Source organism: Mustela erminea, chromosome 18 (genome assembly GCF_009829155.1).
Source record: "Mustela erminea isolate mMusErm1 chromosome 18, mMusErm1.Pri, whole genome shotgun sequence".
NCBI classification, from domain to species: domain Eukaryota; kingdom Metazoa; phylum Chordata; class Mammalia; order Carnivora; family Mustelidae; genus Mustela; species Mustela erminea.
In genome coordinates, this window is record NC_045631.1 from 17,356,448 (window position 1) to 17,372,065 (window position 15,618).

The window sequence follows — 15,618 nt, forward strand, 5'->3', positions numbered from 1 at the left end:
AGTGCATTCTTCTCCTCCCCCAAGTTCAAAGCTGAGTAGATGCAGGCAGGAGGCGGCTGTGGTTTGCAGCTATGTACAACTGGGAACTCTCCATACTTGCTGAAGACATTTACGTGCCTTTGAAGAAATGTTTTTCAGTTCTGAGTCTCAGCTGAAAATTAGCCAGGGGTGGGGGAAGAACGTGGGGTGAGAGGAGAGGGACCAAAGAAAAACTGCTTCTCATGTTTTCCCACGCCATATCCCTGCGGGGGGAGGGGCGCTAGCCATTTTCCTGCCTCTTGCCCTGCGCTTTTGTGGGATGACCCCAACCCCTGACAGGTATTTCTGGAAATCTCTGAAGGTGTCTCTCATGTGCTCATAAGTAAATCTGGTCACACACATGAGAAGCCTGCCGTCAATTTTCTTTTTCCTGTCCCCTCACCACCCCTGCCTCTGGTTCTGCTAAGTTGTGTGATGGTGTCCCATGACGGTGACCCACCACGGTCCCCTGGCAGGCTGCCCTTGCTGAGACCACCCTCGGATCCACCAGGCGCCTGGGAGAGGTCATAGCCATGCCGTCGTGGGTACTGTGCCTCTGCCCCTCACCAGGCACTATCCAAAGCCCTGGGCGCTGCTGCCAACCCTGTTGGTGGGGGGAGGTTAATTTGGAGGGTGGTCCTGGAGAAGCATGGCTTCCTTTTTGCCAGCTTCTCGAACTAGGATTAGAACTTGAACCCTGCAGGGCGAATAGTAAAAGAAACACAACCAAAAAACCCCTTTGAATTCCAAATCCCTCCCCACTGAGCCAGGCCCAGCTTTCTGCCACTTCTCCTAGGACCTCTGTAAGAGGCTCTCGGGTCCTGTAAGGAAAGAGGCTGTCTGGACCTGGGGATGATGGGATACTCCACCTAGGCCTCAGCTGGAACTTCTGCTCCACCAGTACCATCAAATGTCACCCAAGTCCCATCTCAGTGCTTCGTTTTTGTGTTGTTGCTGTTTTAAACATTTTATTTATTTGAGAATGAGCAAGAGAGAGCACAAGCAGGGGGGAGGAGGTGGGGGAGGGAGAAGCAGACTCCCTGCTGAGCAGGGAGACCAACAAGGGACTCTATCCCCAGACCCAGAGATTAAGACCTGAGCCGAGGGGGCCGAGGCTTAACCAACTAAGCTACCCAGGGCCCCTCAATGCCTTGTTTTTGAAGGCTGAAAGGTAGACCTGATATCCCACAGATATCAGCTAACCTGTTAGCATCAATGCTGTCTGTGTGGCACCCTCCTGGGGCCAGAGCTGCCAGGTCAGAAAAGGGGCCTTCTGCAGTTAGCAGGCTGTGTTGGAAGCAGGAGTTTCTAGAATGTCAGGTATCATCATCTTCTACCCCCCAAGATAGGCAGGTAACACAAGCTAGGCCCGGGCCTTTCATCACACACGAACATTGAAAACTCTGGGCTCTGTGCTCCTAGCTGAAAAACTATTTATGGCCTCGTTCCACCAGAACACATTTTAGCTCTGCTCCCAAGGCTGATAGCTCTTACCAAAATCTGTTTTGAATTTGAGTGTCCGCTCTCCCACAAGACTCATTCATTCGACCAGCACCTACTGTATGAGAGGTAGAGAGCGTGGGAGCACAAAGAGAGCTCCACCCAGCTCGGGGAAAGAGGGAGGTGAGGCTTGGGGAAAGATTTCTGGAGGAAGTAGCACATGTGCTGATTTTAAAGCACCGAGGAAGAAATAGGCAGGCAAAGAAGAGAGGGGGAGAAGGCAGAGGAACAACAGGCCAAGGCCGGGAGCTCGGACGGTCTTTGCTTATGACTGAGGGATAGACTGTGAAGCATCCTCTTTACCTAATGCCACCTGCTTCGTGGTCAATCTTGGGAGCTCTTTGGTGGCCCCAGCCAGGAAGGCCTCAGGCTGCCCGAACTGTAGGGATAAAGGCCATTGTTGGAATCCAATCATATTTCCTCGAGTTTGCCTAAGTCTCAGACTAGATCTTGAGACATCATGGCAGAGATCTGGTGGTCGTCCTTCTCTTCTGGCTTAGCTTCATTTGGGTAGAGGGCACTGCAGACATGGCCAAGGCTCCAAGTTCAATCCCTTCTGGAGTCAGTTGCACGGCTGGACATGTGTCCTGCAGAGCTGTTGCCCTGGTGACCAAGGGAAGCAAGAGGTAGGGTGGCTGGCTTCCAGCCATGCTCTTGGCTGGAAATGCCATGTCAAGTTCATGGTGACAAGCTCTTAATTCTCCTCTTCACTTGTGATGGGGTTGTTTCATGACTGTGTGCTCTGGCAGATGAGAGGATAATGTTCTTTTAATTTTTTTTAACAGGACTCAGTTGAGCTCATGTGCCTCCATATTCTCCCAATGGAGAACTGCATTGCTAACTCAGTTTAGTTTCCTATCTTCTAGAAATGACTAGTGGCTTTAGGTAATCACTGTTCTTATTCTCTTTTGCCTGGGTGGCATCTAGGAAGGCTTATTCTGACATGGTGACAGCAGGGGTGAGGTGGCTGGGGTGAGGGCCTGGTCCATGGTCACCTTCCTACCTCTTTGGCCTCCATTAAGGAGAGCCTGTTTGGCTTGGCCATGGAAGGCTACTTTTCATAGCCATAAGCCACGCTTTCTGCATCACAGTTGTCCCGTGCAAGGGGTCTTCCAGTGAGCTGGCCCTTTCATTACCTCTGGGAACTCAGGCTGCTTGGGAGCCATCGCCTGCCCATGATGGGGTGTGAGGGGCTCTGTGGGGCACGCCCTCCCCTAAGCCTGTCAGACACTGTTTCTTCTCCCTCAGGTGCTTTCTTTCTACCTCCTCCAGACTCCTCTATGGGGAGTGAGTTCTCCTAGATTGATCAAAGCAAGCCAGGCAAATAGCTTCTAGATCAGTATTTCCCTCAAAATTAGGGGGGTGTCTTCTTATACACCCAGAGGGCTCAGCCCAGAGTGGTGGGGTTCTGGAATTCTTCTCAGTGGCCTTCAGCCTCTAAGCCAAGTCATATTTCCTCTAGTTTTTCCTTTCCTGATAGCCAAAACCCTCTTTCTTTTAAAATGGAAAAAAATAGTTATGTCAAAATGCACTGTGATGATGGTGTGGCTGGTATGCCACGACTTCCAGAATTTTGTCTCTTGAAACATAAAGGTAGGGGCACCTGGCTGGCTCAGTTGGGAGAACATGCAACTCTTGATCTCCGGGTTGTGAGTTCAAGCCCCACATAGAGATTACTTAAAAAAAATTTAGGGGTACGTGGGTGGCTTAGTCACTAAGTGTCTGCCTTCGGGTTGGGTCATGATCCCAGGGTCCCGGGATCAAGCCCTGCATCGGGCTCTGCTCAATGAAAAGCCTGTTTCTTCCTCTCCCACTCCCCCTGCTTGTATTCCCTCTCTTGCTCTGTCAAATAAATAAATAAAATCTTAAAAAAAATTTAAAGGTACACTTTTAGAATAAGAAACAATACCCAAACACAGTGCTATCCCAATACTCTCGCATGGACCTCCACACTTTCAAAACCTCTCAAGACTTTCCTCTCTACTCCAGAATCACAAAAGTCTATGTAGTTCCAAAGCTAAGGATTTAAGCTATGACATCTCTGTATGTTCCCTCCTGAGGACAGTGCATATAGGACGCCCTGCCTGTGACTGGAGTGGTGGGCAGAGGGGAGAGATAAAGAAGAAAAGAGGCTCAATTTAATATCAAACTATTACCTCTCTCATACACAAAGGATAACCTTTGCTTTCATGGGTGAACCAACAAAGCACATCCTCCAGGAGCCCTGACCACGAGGGAAGCCACAGGGCTGTTGCTTCCTAAGTAAGCTTCCTTGCTGCAAGATATAGGCCCGGTTGAGTCACATTTGGTTTTATGTAACGAAACCCAAAGGGGAACTTCTGCTTACTGAGTTTCTAGAGGCAGAGCTACAACTATATCCTCTAGATCGAGAAGCAGGAAAAAACATCTCAGGCCCGTAAGGTGTGTGTGTGGGGGGGTCACACATGCTGTTGATAAGAGCAAGCGTGAAACCATCTCTTTTTTCTTTTAAGATTTTTATTTATTTATTTGACAGAGAGAGAGATCACAAGTAGGCAGAGAGTCAGGCAGAGAGAGAGGAGGAAGCAGGCTCCCCGCCGTGCAGAGAGCCCGATTCGGGGCTCGATCCCAGGACCCTGGGATCATGACCTGAGCTGAAGGCAGAGGCCTAATCCACTGAGCCACCCAGGTGCCCCTGAAACCATCTCTTTAGAGGATGTTTTGGTAAGGGCTAGCAAGATTTTTTTTTTAAGATTTTATTTATTTATGTATTTGTCAGAGAGAAAGAGAGAGAGAGAGAGAGAGGGCACAAGCAGGCAGAGGCAGAGGGAGAAGCAGGCTCCCGGCTGAGTAAGAAGCCCAGTGTGGGACTTGATCCCAGGACCCTGGGATCATGACCGGAGTGGAAGGCAGTGGCTTAACCAACTGAGCCACCCAGGCATCCCAAGCTAGCAACACTTTAAATGTGCACTTTAAATGTGTCCTTTTAAATGCCAACAGAATAATTTTAGAAGAGTATCCTACAAAAAGGTGAGAACAAGTAAGCAAAGATACTTACACACGTGGAGCTTCACTGATTTTTTTTTTTTTTAAGATCTTATTTATTTGAGAGAGAGAGAGAGAGAGAGAGAAAGCACAAGAACGGAGAAGGTCAGACGGAAAAGTAAACTCCCCACTGATCAGGGAGCCTGATGTGGGACTCAATCCTGGGACTCTGGGATCATGATCTGAGCTGAAGGCAGATGCTTAACTGACTTAAGCCACCCAGGTGCGCAAGAAAATGTTTAATGATCAAATAACCATATTGGTTGACAAGGAGAGTTGTTAAGGATGACTAAGGCTTTGAGACAGAGGAACAAGGAAAGGAGGGTGGTGCCATAGAGAAATGGGGCTGAGGTTATCTGGGGGGGTACCCATGTGCTAATGATGGGACATGCAATAAGCTGCGGTCAGCTAAGGGGGAAGGACACATATGAAAAATCTGAGAAACTTCAGAAGGCACAGCTGGTATTTACACCTGGGATACCTGTTCTCTGAAGGAGTGTGGAGTGCAAACTTCGGGGCTTCACCACAGTCAACGGTCAGGACAAGAAGAGTCGGGGAAGGACACCAAGAAGTATGGGAGCAGGAAAGCAAGGCATCGAAGGAGTTTAGGAGTTCCCAGGGGTGGGGAAGGACTCATCAAACAAATGGAGAGTGCACGGAGAACGAATATTTAGCAAGAAGATCATCAGTGACCTTCCACAGAAGTTTCTGGAAACTAGCTGACTGGATGCTGAGTAAGAAGAAATGCATGTGGGGGACAGAGGCAGTGGCTGTCCCTTCCATTTGAAATGATAACTAGAGCAACAGAAGTAGCACAGGGGCTGGGAGGGGGCGCAGGATCACAGTGGGGATAAGCAAGTGAATGAAACTCTCAGGGCCTCTATTTTCCATCTGCAAAATGAAGGAATTTGATCCATGTTCTAAAACCAAATAAACGAACATACTATCTAACACTTATGCTCCAGTTCAGGGCTTCTGAACTACAGACCTGGGACTAGCTCACACACAGCAAAGACCCAAACTGATCCCTCCAGCTCTGGGGCTGTTTGGGGGACACTCTGAAGCAGCCACAGTCCCCATGTCCATTGCCCCTGGCCCCAGCACCCTCTTCAGTTGAGTTGCCCCAGTGGGAGGGAATGGGAGCATACACATTCTCATTTCCATGTTTCAAGTCCGGGGACGTTTGGGAAGCACGCATACACAGACATGGGACCACAGGCATCACACGTGAGGCCTGTGGGGGTTTTGAAAGAAGGATGAGCTTCCCTTCAGATGGTGCCCAAGCTTCCTCCGCCCATTCCAGTGGCATTGTTTTGTTTTTAGAACACAGCTGCCTTGCACCAGGGGTTCCTTGGCCCTGATGGCCTTTTTCAAGGTGGCAAGAGTGAGCCCAGGAGGGGGACCCTTAGGCTACTCACACAGGATTTGGGGGACAGCTGTGCTGTTGAACAGGGAGTGTGAACTTCAACTGAAATGGTGCCCTTTCCTGTCCAAAGGGGACACTGTTCCCCACCCCACCTACTCCACTCCAATGTCAGAAAAGCCACATGCAGCAGTTACTAATAAGGTGAACAGCTTCTGGACTGACTTCTGGAGGAAATCCGTAGTTCTTCAGACATGTTCTGGGGGGTGAAGTAACTCCACAAAGGTGTAATTCTAACTTCCCCTTTAGAGTGCATATTTAAGGGGCGCCTGGGTGGCTCAGTGGGTTAAGCGTCTGCCTTCAGCTCAGGTCATGATCCCAGGGTGCTGGGATTGAGCCCCAAATTGGGCTCCCTGCTCAGCGGGAAGCCTGCTTCTCCCTCTCCCACTTCCCCCTGCTTGTGTTCTCTCTTTCACTATTTCTCTCTGGCAAATAAATAAATAAAATTTATTTTTTTTTTAAAGTGCATATTTAAAACCTACTCTAGTAACTGAACATTCAGAACTCTAGTAACACCACATGCATCCTCAGATGTGTTCCAGGCGCAAATGTGTGATGATACAGACCCTTCGTGTGTGAATGGGAGCCGTCGGGGCTGCTCTCATGCTCGTAGAGCTAGAGTCCTTGTCACGGCTGTGTAAGCAAAGAATATCTGGGATTGGAAGGAGGGCGGTTAAAATAAAACTGCTGTTAGTTGCAAATTCTAAGATGGATGATATTAACATTTCTGTATCTGGTGCAACCAAGCCAAACACAGAAATATACTACTGGATGCGGGGATTGGTGCACATAACCTTAGATTTCGAATGCTTTCTGTTGGGACACCTGGGTGTCTCAGTTGGTTAAGCGTCTGCCTTCAGCTCAGGTCCTGGGATCGAGTCCCACATTGGGCTCCCTGCTCAGTGGGGAGTCTGCTTCTCCCTCTGCCCCTCCCCCTGTTTGTGCTTTCTCTCTTTCTGACAAATAAATAGAATTTTTAAAAACAATAAATAAAAAACTTCTATTTACAAACAATAAAATGCTTTCTAGTTAAAAAAATAATTTCAACATTCTCATGGATTTGCTTCGAAAGTTATTTGAACTCAGAAAATACATGCATAAAAATGCTTCTGTGTCAGGGCCCCTGGGTGGCTCAGTGGGTTAAGCCGCTGCCTTTGGCTCAGGTCATGATCTCGGGGTCCTGGAATCGAGTCCCGCATCAGGCTCTCTGCTCAGCAGGGAACCTGCTTCCCTCTCTCTCTGCCTGCCTCTCTGTCTACTGTGATCTCTCTCTGTCAAATAAATAAATAAATAAATAAAAATCTTTAAAAAAAAATGCTTCTGTGTCGTAGAGCAAAAGTCCCATGTAAAACTGTCTCGTACACTGGAAAGCCATAGGTATTGCGTGAGGAGCATGGGCAGAGGCTGGAGTCAAGGCCGCATACCACCACCTACCAGCCACACAGCCTCGGCAGCATTTGCCCTCCCGGTCCCCAGCTCCACGTCTATAAAATTGGAGCCAATCGCACCTACTTCACAGGGATTTTGCTCTCCTGAGACATTACCAGGTGTTCAGGACACAGTCAATCCTCAGTTACTAGTTTCCGGATAGCACTGGAAAAGCACAGACCTTTCAGGCCCCCTTACAATCAAAGTCAGTATCTGCCTAACAGTAGCCGGGTGGCAACCCAATGCCTGGGGCTAAATCAGCTGGGCCCTCACCTAGATCAGTGCCCTCTTCTGACAACCGAGCCAGCCAGCTACCCTGCCAGCACTTGGAATCCTTTAAGAGCTGCCCCCCGGGACACAACAGGGTATTGGGTTGTGGGGTCTCTCTGTGTGAACTCATGCTTTCATTATACAATATTTGTTATTTTTCCATCTGTCTGCTAATGGCAGCCCAACCACGGGGCTTTCATTCGTGAAGAATTCTGTGGAATGTGGGCTCTCCAGCAGCTGGTCTGCTTCTGTTGTCCCTGAGAACTGCCTTCCTTCTCCAGTAGTGCAAAGCAAACAAGCACAAGAAGATAGAGTTTCTCTCCCCCATTTCACCTGGTACCCCTGAAAGTGGCAGCCCGCCTTGCAAATACTTGTCTTGGCCTCGGAAGTAAAGGGAAGTTTTTGGAGAAGCTGTTCTTAATTTCGCACTTTTGGAAAAATTACCCCAAACAGGAAGAAGCCCGGCAAGCATACAGATTCCATTTGATTACTGAGCAGAAGCTACCAGAGCCCTCAGATTAAGTGATATACATTCCCAGGGGACAAAGCACCAAACCCTGTTTAACTTTAATATCGCTCTATCACTTAGCACTCTCTGTATCAAAATCCCCAGAGGGAACTGAAAGCCCAGATTACAGGGATTCAGCTGGCCTTGAGAAAGGTCTAAACTTCTTTGAAAGGCAACTGTAAACTAAATAGCTGGTGATAAATAGCCTGTCCCAAGATATTCTTGCGCAGTTTTTTTTTTTTTTTTGGTCATTGTAGGTGAGGGGGTGGGGGGGTGGAGAAAGAGGGCAGGCGAGAGTTTTGTCCCTGCCTGCCATGAATGGCCAGTTGCAATCTGGTCTGTGGACACCAGACACCGTATCTAAAGAATTCGTTTGGAAGGCAGCCTTTGGCAAACCTTCTAATTTGCATTCAGAGGAAACGTGCCGCATTTTCCACAACAGGCAGCCCAGCCAACAGGAGGGAGGGAGAAAGCTCTCTTCTGGTCTGCAAGTTTATCCCTAAATGCTATGAAAATAGCAGCTGCTCGGGCAAGGGGACGTGAGGGTTTGGAGAGTCCTCAAGCTTTTGAATAAGTTGGATATCATGGGCATGACCTAAAAAGGCAAAGACCAGCTATTATTCCAACACCCGTGGCAGAGGCAGCCGGCACAGAGCGGCATGGTCATGTGGCCCACTGGCCGTCTTGTTCAAGTCAGTCCAGGAACAGAACAAGCCCTGTGGCTGCCCACCATCCAGCCAGGCCAGCTGCCAGGGGTATGGGCTTGGCCAGTGATAATGAACACTTCCTACTTCACACTGCTTTACAGTTTACAGAGCATGGGCATATCACCTGGTCTTAGGTGACCTATATAGTCTGATTCATTAGAAACCCCTTTTACAGACCCTGGAAACTAAGGTTCAGAGCACCAAAGACTCATCCGATGTCAAAGTGCCAGACCCAGCCCTGGAGACCAGGTCTTGGACACCTTCTTCCCATTCTGCTGCTCTCCAGGGCCTCCCATGCCCAGTTATGGAGGTTAAGAGGGAAGAGACCCGGGCAGGTGAACCATCCCGCCTTGTCCTTCTAGAGGGTTATAAGGAAAGGTTTTTTTCTTTTTTCATCAGACTGATCTCTGGGTACCCTTCTGAAGTGGGGGAGTTGGTGAAAATAAAGAATGGAAACTAGGTAATGATCTCCAAGCCAACTCAATGGAAGTGCTGCAACAGATTTTCCACCACTGAAAGAAACATCAGATTTCCCAAAAAGTTCACTGCAAAATGCCCACCCAGTTATTAAGGAAACAGGATTAACTTACTGTGGACGGGAGAGAACTCATTTGCAGTCACATGGAAAAGCAGGCTATGACTGGAACAGCAAGGTGGAGAAGGGAAAGTCAACAGGATAGAAATTCAGGGCACAGGAAGGGTTCCAAGTTGGAAGCAGCACCCTTTATACATATTTACAGAAGGTGTCTGGCACAGCCCGGACGTGCTAGGACCCTGCGGATGAGCAGGGCTGTCTTCAGGCACTGGTCCCTTCGGTGGTCAGGGAAGGGGCCTGTCTTAGGCAGGGAACAGGGGCGCAGGGGAAACACTGCGGGGGGGCCCATGGCTCACCGGCTTCCTGATTCCTTTCTATTGTCCGTTCTGTTTTCTGTCAACAGTGAGGAAATACACCCTAGCAAATGACATCCAGTAATGTTTAATTAACTGTAGTACTTCATGCTCCAATATGCACCAAGAAATCACTTCCAGATGGGGGAAATGAAAGATATTTACACAAAACGCAGTCTCTTTATTTTAAGGAAACTGATACCTCCCAAAGGTATGCAACTTTGAGGGTCTGAGAGGCTATCTATTTTGATAAATCCTAGAATGAGACTGGAAATTTGGATTTGCTATATACAGTGCAACACGGACTCTTTCTGCATTCCAGCTTTTCATGCGGCCATGTTTCTAAGGCTATTGTTTAAGGGGCCCAATGCAGTTCTAATGATTTTATTTTTAGAAATCTGACTTAGAGTAGACAAAAAGTGTGAAACACTGGGTTTACCGTCAGCAAGTTAGTTTTTTTTTTTTTGAGATTTCTCTTCCTAGGGAGAGGAATTACATTTCCAGCTGTGACCTTTTGGCATTTTTCCCTAGCATTCCACAAATAGGGAACCAGGTTTCCTTGTCCAGCAGCAATCCAGGAGCGGTGTAACAGCCCCACATCAGGCAGCAGCTGGACCTGCTTGCTCGCCCCATTGGCCTCACAACTGTCACCCTGGTCTTTGGCAGTCTGCTCTCAGGCCTGTTTGATCTGCACGGAAGAGCCATCCTAGGCATGAGAGACCAGACACCTTTTTCGGGGCGGGGGGGGGGGGGGGGGAGGGCAGGCAAAGTCCTAGGTACTAGTTCTTTGTTCCTTAAGAGAGGAAAGGGAGTGGTGACAATTTCAATTCCAGAACTGAACTTGGAGGTCAAAACACTCTAGCCATTGTGGTTCCTGTCTCACTGTTATGATCCAAACGGAACTTTCTCCAGCCTGGGCCCCTCTAAGCCAGCCAGCAGGAAGTCTGTCCATAATAAGAACAGCAGCTCTTTTTCAGTTATAAATGGTCCATATTTATTTTACCCACATAAAGTGGCTTCAAAGTTTTTTTTTTTTTTAAACTTAGAGAAAGCAGGTGGGGGGTGTGGAATGGGTACAGTGTCTAATTTTATTGCAGTGGTTTTTAACAAAAGGGTAAACATTATAATTACTTCTACGCCAGGCCCTACGCCAAACATACTGATTCAGAATCTCCAGGCAACTGTAGGTGTAAAAAGAGCCCCGCATGATTCTGACACATATCCCCAGCTGAGAAACACGCTGTCTTTAGAGGACGCATATGCAGCATTCAGACCCCTTCAATGAGGCATTTAACATAACTCCTCCTGACATCTGCTGGCTCCTTGGAGATTCCTGACAATGTAATAAATCAAGAAAGCAACTTCCCTGGCTGTGACCACCAACTGGGGGAAAACATCGGCTTGACATCTCAATGCGTTATGGAGATGTCCAGAAAATGACTCTTCAGGAATGAACTGAAAAGAGAAGTATGCATTGATAAACACCGAGAGTGACAAGAACCATGTGGAGCCTGCCGGCTTCCCCGGCTCCCCAGGTTGATGACAGATGGCCCAAGTGGTGGTGCCATTTGTAGATGGGCCCATTGGCCCCTTTCTAGAGGGCTGGGGCAGGCTCTGAGCAGGTGTTTAAGACCAACATTCTGTTCCTAAGGTATCCATGGACCTGCGTTCTTTCCCGATAGTAATAAAGTCATAGGTCACTCTGGCACTTCATATGGCTTTTGTTGTTTCAGATCATTCTGGAAAGTAATTTGGGTTTGAAAATAAATGGGCAGGAAGGGGATTAAAGGGCTCAGGCCTCCTGCACTGTCCCACAGCTTCATCTGAGGAGAAAGCCTAGGACAAGTTTTTCTAGGAAAACGTCCTAGTTTCTCTTCACAGAAGGCCATCCCTTCCCTAGAAGTCAGGAGCAGGGTGGGGATAAAGATATGGAGAAAATAATCTGCTTACATCATGCAGTGAGTGGACAGATACAGGTCTATCCCCAGCCCCAAGCAAGGAGCCCTACGGCACAGAGAACACATAGAATCTTCCCAGGTGAGACACACAGTGGGAATTTCTCCTTAGACGTATACAGACAGGGGACTGTTAGTTATGGAGAAATGAGAAGAACGCACTGGCCCAGTCATGACAATTATGTACCAGGAAAATGGACCTATGAGGAAGAGTGTTCCTGCCTCCACTGCCTTCATAAGGCAAGGCCAATGTCCTCCACCTGTATTCTGCTACCTCCTCCAGAGCCAAGCCCACAGAGCAGAGAGGACAAGTCTTAGGGCTTGGCTGCAGAGGTAACCTCAAACAGCAGCAGACGGAGGAAAGGGTGGGATCCAGGTTTTCTCACCCAAGCTGCCTGCACAGGCACGGGAGACGGGGCCACAAGCCAGACGGATTTGACTGCAGAGGTTGGGGAGCTAGACCGGTGACAATGGGATGGGCTGAAAGCAGCCCAGGAACACAAGTGGACTGTGGGGTCCTTTCACCCACTGCCGCCTCTGCTGTAGGAATCTGGGATCAACTAAGGAGGCTTTTCTTCACCCTGCCCTTGCTTGGCTTCTTGATCAGGACGCAGATTAAGACAGGTCATGGGCAAGACTCATTAACAACCCATATGTCTCAGGAATTTTCAAGACAGATGATCCGAGAGTCAGGGGGAGCACAGGGGGGGGGGGGGGTTGCTGAGCATCACAGGCCAGGGGACAAAAGTGCCCTGTGTCAGCTCCTACAGTCTCTTTTTAATCAGTTTCTCTAGTTTGCGGATACGTGAGGACTCCTGTTCTGGTGTTGGGGCCAGTAAGGACAGGGAGCTGGAGCCTTCTGGACCTGAAGGTGGAGTGGGGAGCCTCTGGCGTAGAAGCTCCAGCATGCTGCTCTGCTCACTTCTCTTCAGCCCCTGATTGAAAGACAAAGGAGGATAATCATGAAATCTGGCCCCAGAAAGGCCTGGGGGGGAAAGCGCAGTAGTGGATTGTGCAAATGGTGTAATTACTCCAGGTGGACGATGAACACTTTATTGAGGGCAGTTACCAGCCCAGGCCAGGAGCAGCCCGGGAGAAAAGCAGAGGAAGGAAAAACAGATAATAGGAGCAAAAGAAGGGGTCAAGAGAGAAGGGACAGAGTGCGGAAGGGTACTACTCCTTCCCCACTGCATTCCTTCTGCTCCCAGCCTCCACGGTGCCATGGTCCTCGAAGGGGCACGGAGGTACCAGCACCATCAGGAATTTATTTGGCCCGGGAGCTTTCTCCCCAGAACACTTCTTAGAATCTGGTTTGCAGCATGGGGTCAGGCAGAGGCACTTTGAGAGAGCTACCCAGGACCCCATGTCCCAACCTTCTCCCCTCCCCACCCCAGTTAAGAACCAGAGTGTGACAAGGATGTGCGAGTGTGGACAGAACAACTCACTGAACTGACCTTCATGTCCAGTATCTTCTGGAAGGTTTCTGTGTTGCAGTCCGTAAGGAGTTTGATGTAGTTGTCAACAAACACCACCAATGGTTCGTGAGGAGCCATCACTACCTACCAGGGGAGAGAGACAGGAAGTCATGACTGGAAGGCAGATGATCATTTTTTCCCTAATTGCAAGCTGACCTGAAATGGATTCTGCAAGATCTCCTTAAGTGACAGCAATCCTGAGCTCAGAAATGTCCCAATGCCGTATTTCATCTCCAAATTCAGTGACAGCATGGTTTTTAAAATTTGCTAAATCACAAGTATCACCTTTTGATTGCTTTTTGAGTACAGATTCCTATGTCCCCCTCCTGAAGACTTTAGCTCAGAAGGCCTGGGCTGGTTCCCAGGCGATTTTTACATATTGGGACCATTCTGCGAAACACCATGTTGGAGTCTCCTGTTTTGAGACAGGGGTTCACGATACCTGCTCCTTCTGTCCCAAGGCACCTCATCCCTGAGGGATGGGTCGCAAAAGTCATAAAGCTAAGTGGGTTATAGGGCACCTGGTGTGTCTTAGTCATTAGGTTAAGACAGCTGGGTGTCTTACTCATTAAGTGTCAGCCTTTGGCTCAGGTCATGATCCTAGGGTCCTGGGATCGAGCCCCACATCAGGTTCCTGTTTCTCCTTCTCTAGCTCCCCCATGCTTGTGTTCCCTCTCTCACCACCTCTTTCTGTCATAAATAAAATCTTAAAAAAAAAAAAATCTAAGTGAATGAGGACAAAAAGACAAAAATCCCAAAGCTGCCTCACTCTTCAAGACTTTGAACTTCATTTAACTATATTCATTTAAACTATTGATTAATACACAAACAGAAAAAAACTAATGGTATTGAGAGCCTCAAATTCATTCCTCTTTGGTTTTGGAATGTCGTGTCTGATTTTCTTCCTGCCGTGGACTGGTTTTGTTGTGAACTCCTGAGAATGGACCACAGAGGGGCAAGGACCAGTTCACTCAGACATTCCCTGCAGATAGCTCCCAAGCTTTGAGCTCTCCTCTCCGGTGGGTAAACCAGCTGGGGGGGGGAACCGACGAGGCTGCTTCTGACTTCCTAAGGCCAGAACCTCACCTGGTCCCACGGACATCTCAGGTGCCATAGCTACCTTCCACTCCTGCCATCATTTGAGAGTCATTCTGTTTGGGAGACAGACCTGACCAGCCTGCAAGCCCTGCTCTTTTAGGAACATTTCATGATGGTTTCATTTGTTCTCCAGGCTTCCCCTCTCCTCCGAGAGCCCCTCACCCCACTTCTCAACAAGGGCATGTGAAAATCAGATGCAGGTGCTCAAGGCTTCAGACATTTGCAACATCATCACCCACATATAATAATTTGTTACATGGGGCTTTAGAGAGCCCATTCGCTGATTAGATTCAGTCCCTGAAACATGTTTAGAGTTCCTGTAAAGTCGTAGAATACAGAAAGCTGAAGAGGTTTATGGAGAAGGGAGTAACTGATACCTGGGCCCGAAAGTCCTACTGAGAAGCAAAGAGATCCTTGGCTGAGACACTGATTCATGGTGACAACCCACCTGATTTCCAATCTTGGCCAAATCCTACTACAAGAGAATCCCTTTACAACAAAAAATTCATTTGTCAGAAAGAATTACTGATCACCTGAGTAACTCTGTCTATTGACTTTCAACAGTATCTAATGAGGTCAAAATCTAGTCCAGCTAAGGAATGTGGACAATCCCTTGGGACTGATAGGGACAGACCCTAACCTGTACTTTCAAAACCAGTACTACTTGGAATAAGCCACCAGATAACCAACCCCTTTTAACAGAAACCCCGAGGAAGACATAAGCCCCACCTTGAGTATCATTTCTGCGCGGGTCATGCCTTTCACAACAATCTTGGTGTAACTGGCAGGTGCTTTCCTCACCACCTGTGAGCCAATGGAAGGTAGATCAAGCAGGACCATCTTCAGGGAATGGGTGTCCAGCAACAGCTGTGGGAATGAAGCAGCATATTACACAACACTTAGTATACATATGCTGATTAGTAACAGTTTCCTGATTTTAAAAGTAATGCATTGGAGAGAATTTTGAAAATAAAAACTTTCTTTACAACTCCTATTGCCCAGGAAAAAACAAGGGAGACACAGTTAAATGTGGTATATCCCTTTGAAAGCTGGTAAGAGAGTAGATCTTCAATGTTCTTACCACAAAAAGGAAATGGAATTACGTGACAGGATGGAGGGGTTAGCTAATGCTGCAGTGGTAATCATTTTGCAATATATAAATGTACGAAATCAACACCCTATACTTTTATACTTACACAGTGTTGTAGGTCAGTTATATCTCAATAAAGCTAGAAAAAATATGTAGTAGAATTCCTGCTGGTCTATGTATGTATAGATAAAACTAAACTAGAGGGACGTCTGGGTGGCTCAGTTATTGAGCGTC

The 15,618-nt window shown here is 48.1% G+C and overlaps 1 protein-coding gene across 2 annotated transcripts in view; it reads right to left on the bottom strand.

Moving 5' to 3' along the window:
- Positions 1-9,919: 9,919 nt before the first annotated feature.
- The window catches only part of VPS53 (VPS53 subunit of GARP complex), a 138,239-nt gene continuing 132,540 nt past the window's right edge, over positions 9,920-15,618 (bottom strand). For both annotated transcript variants that reach the window (XM_032322085.1, XM_032322086.1), the window contains 3 exons: positions 15,024-15,161; positions 13,176-13,280; positions 9,920-12,656 (listed from right to left, as the gene is read on the bottom strand). In XM_032322085.1, the coding sequence (XP_032177976.1) occupies positions 12,486-12,656; positions 13,176-13,280; positions 15,024-15,161 (414 nt within the window). In that variant the 3' untranslated portion in view covers positions 9,920-12,485. The remainder of the gene's footprint in view (positions 12,657-13,175; positions 13,281-15,023; positions 15,162-15,618) is intronic.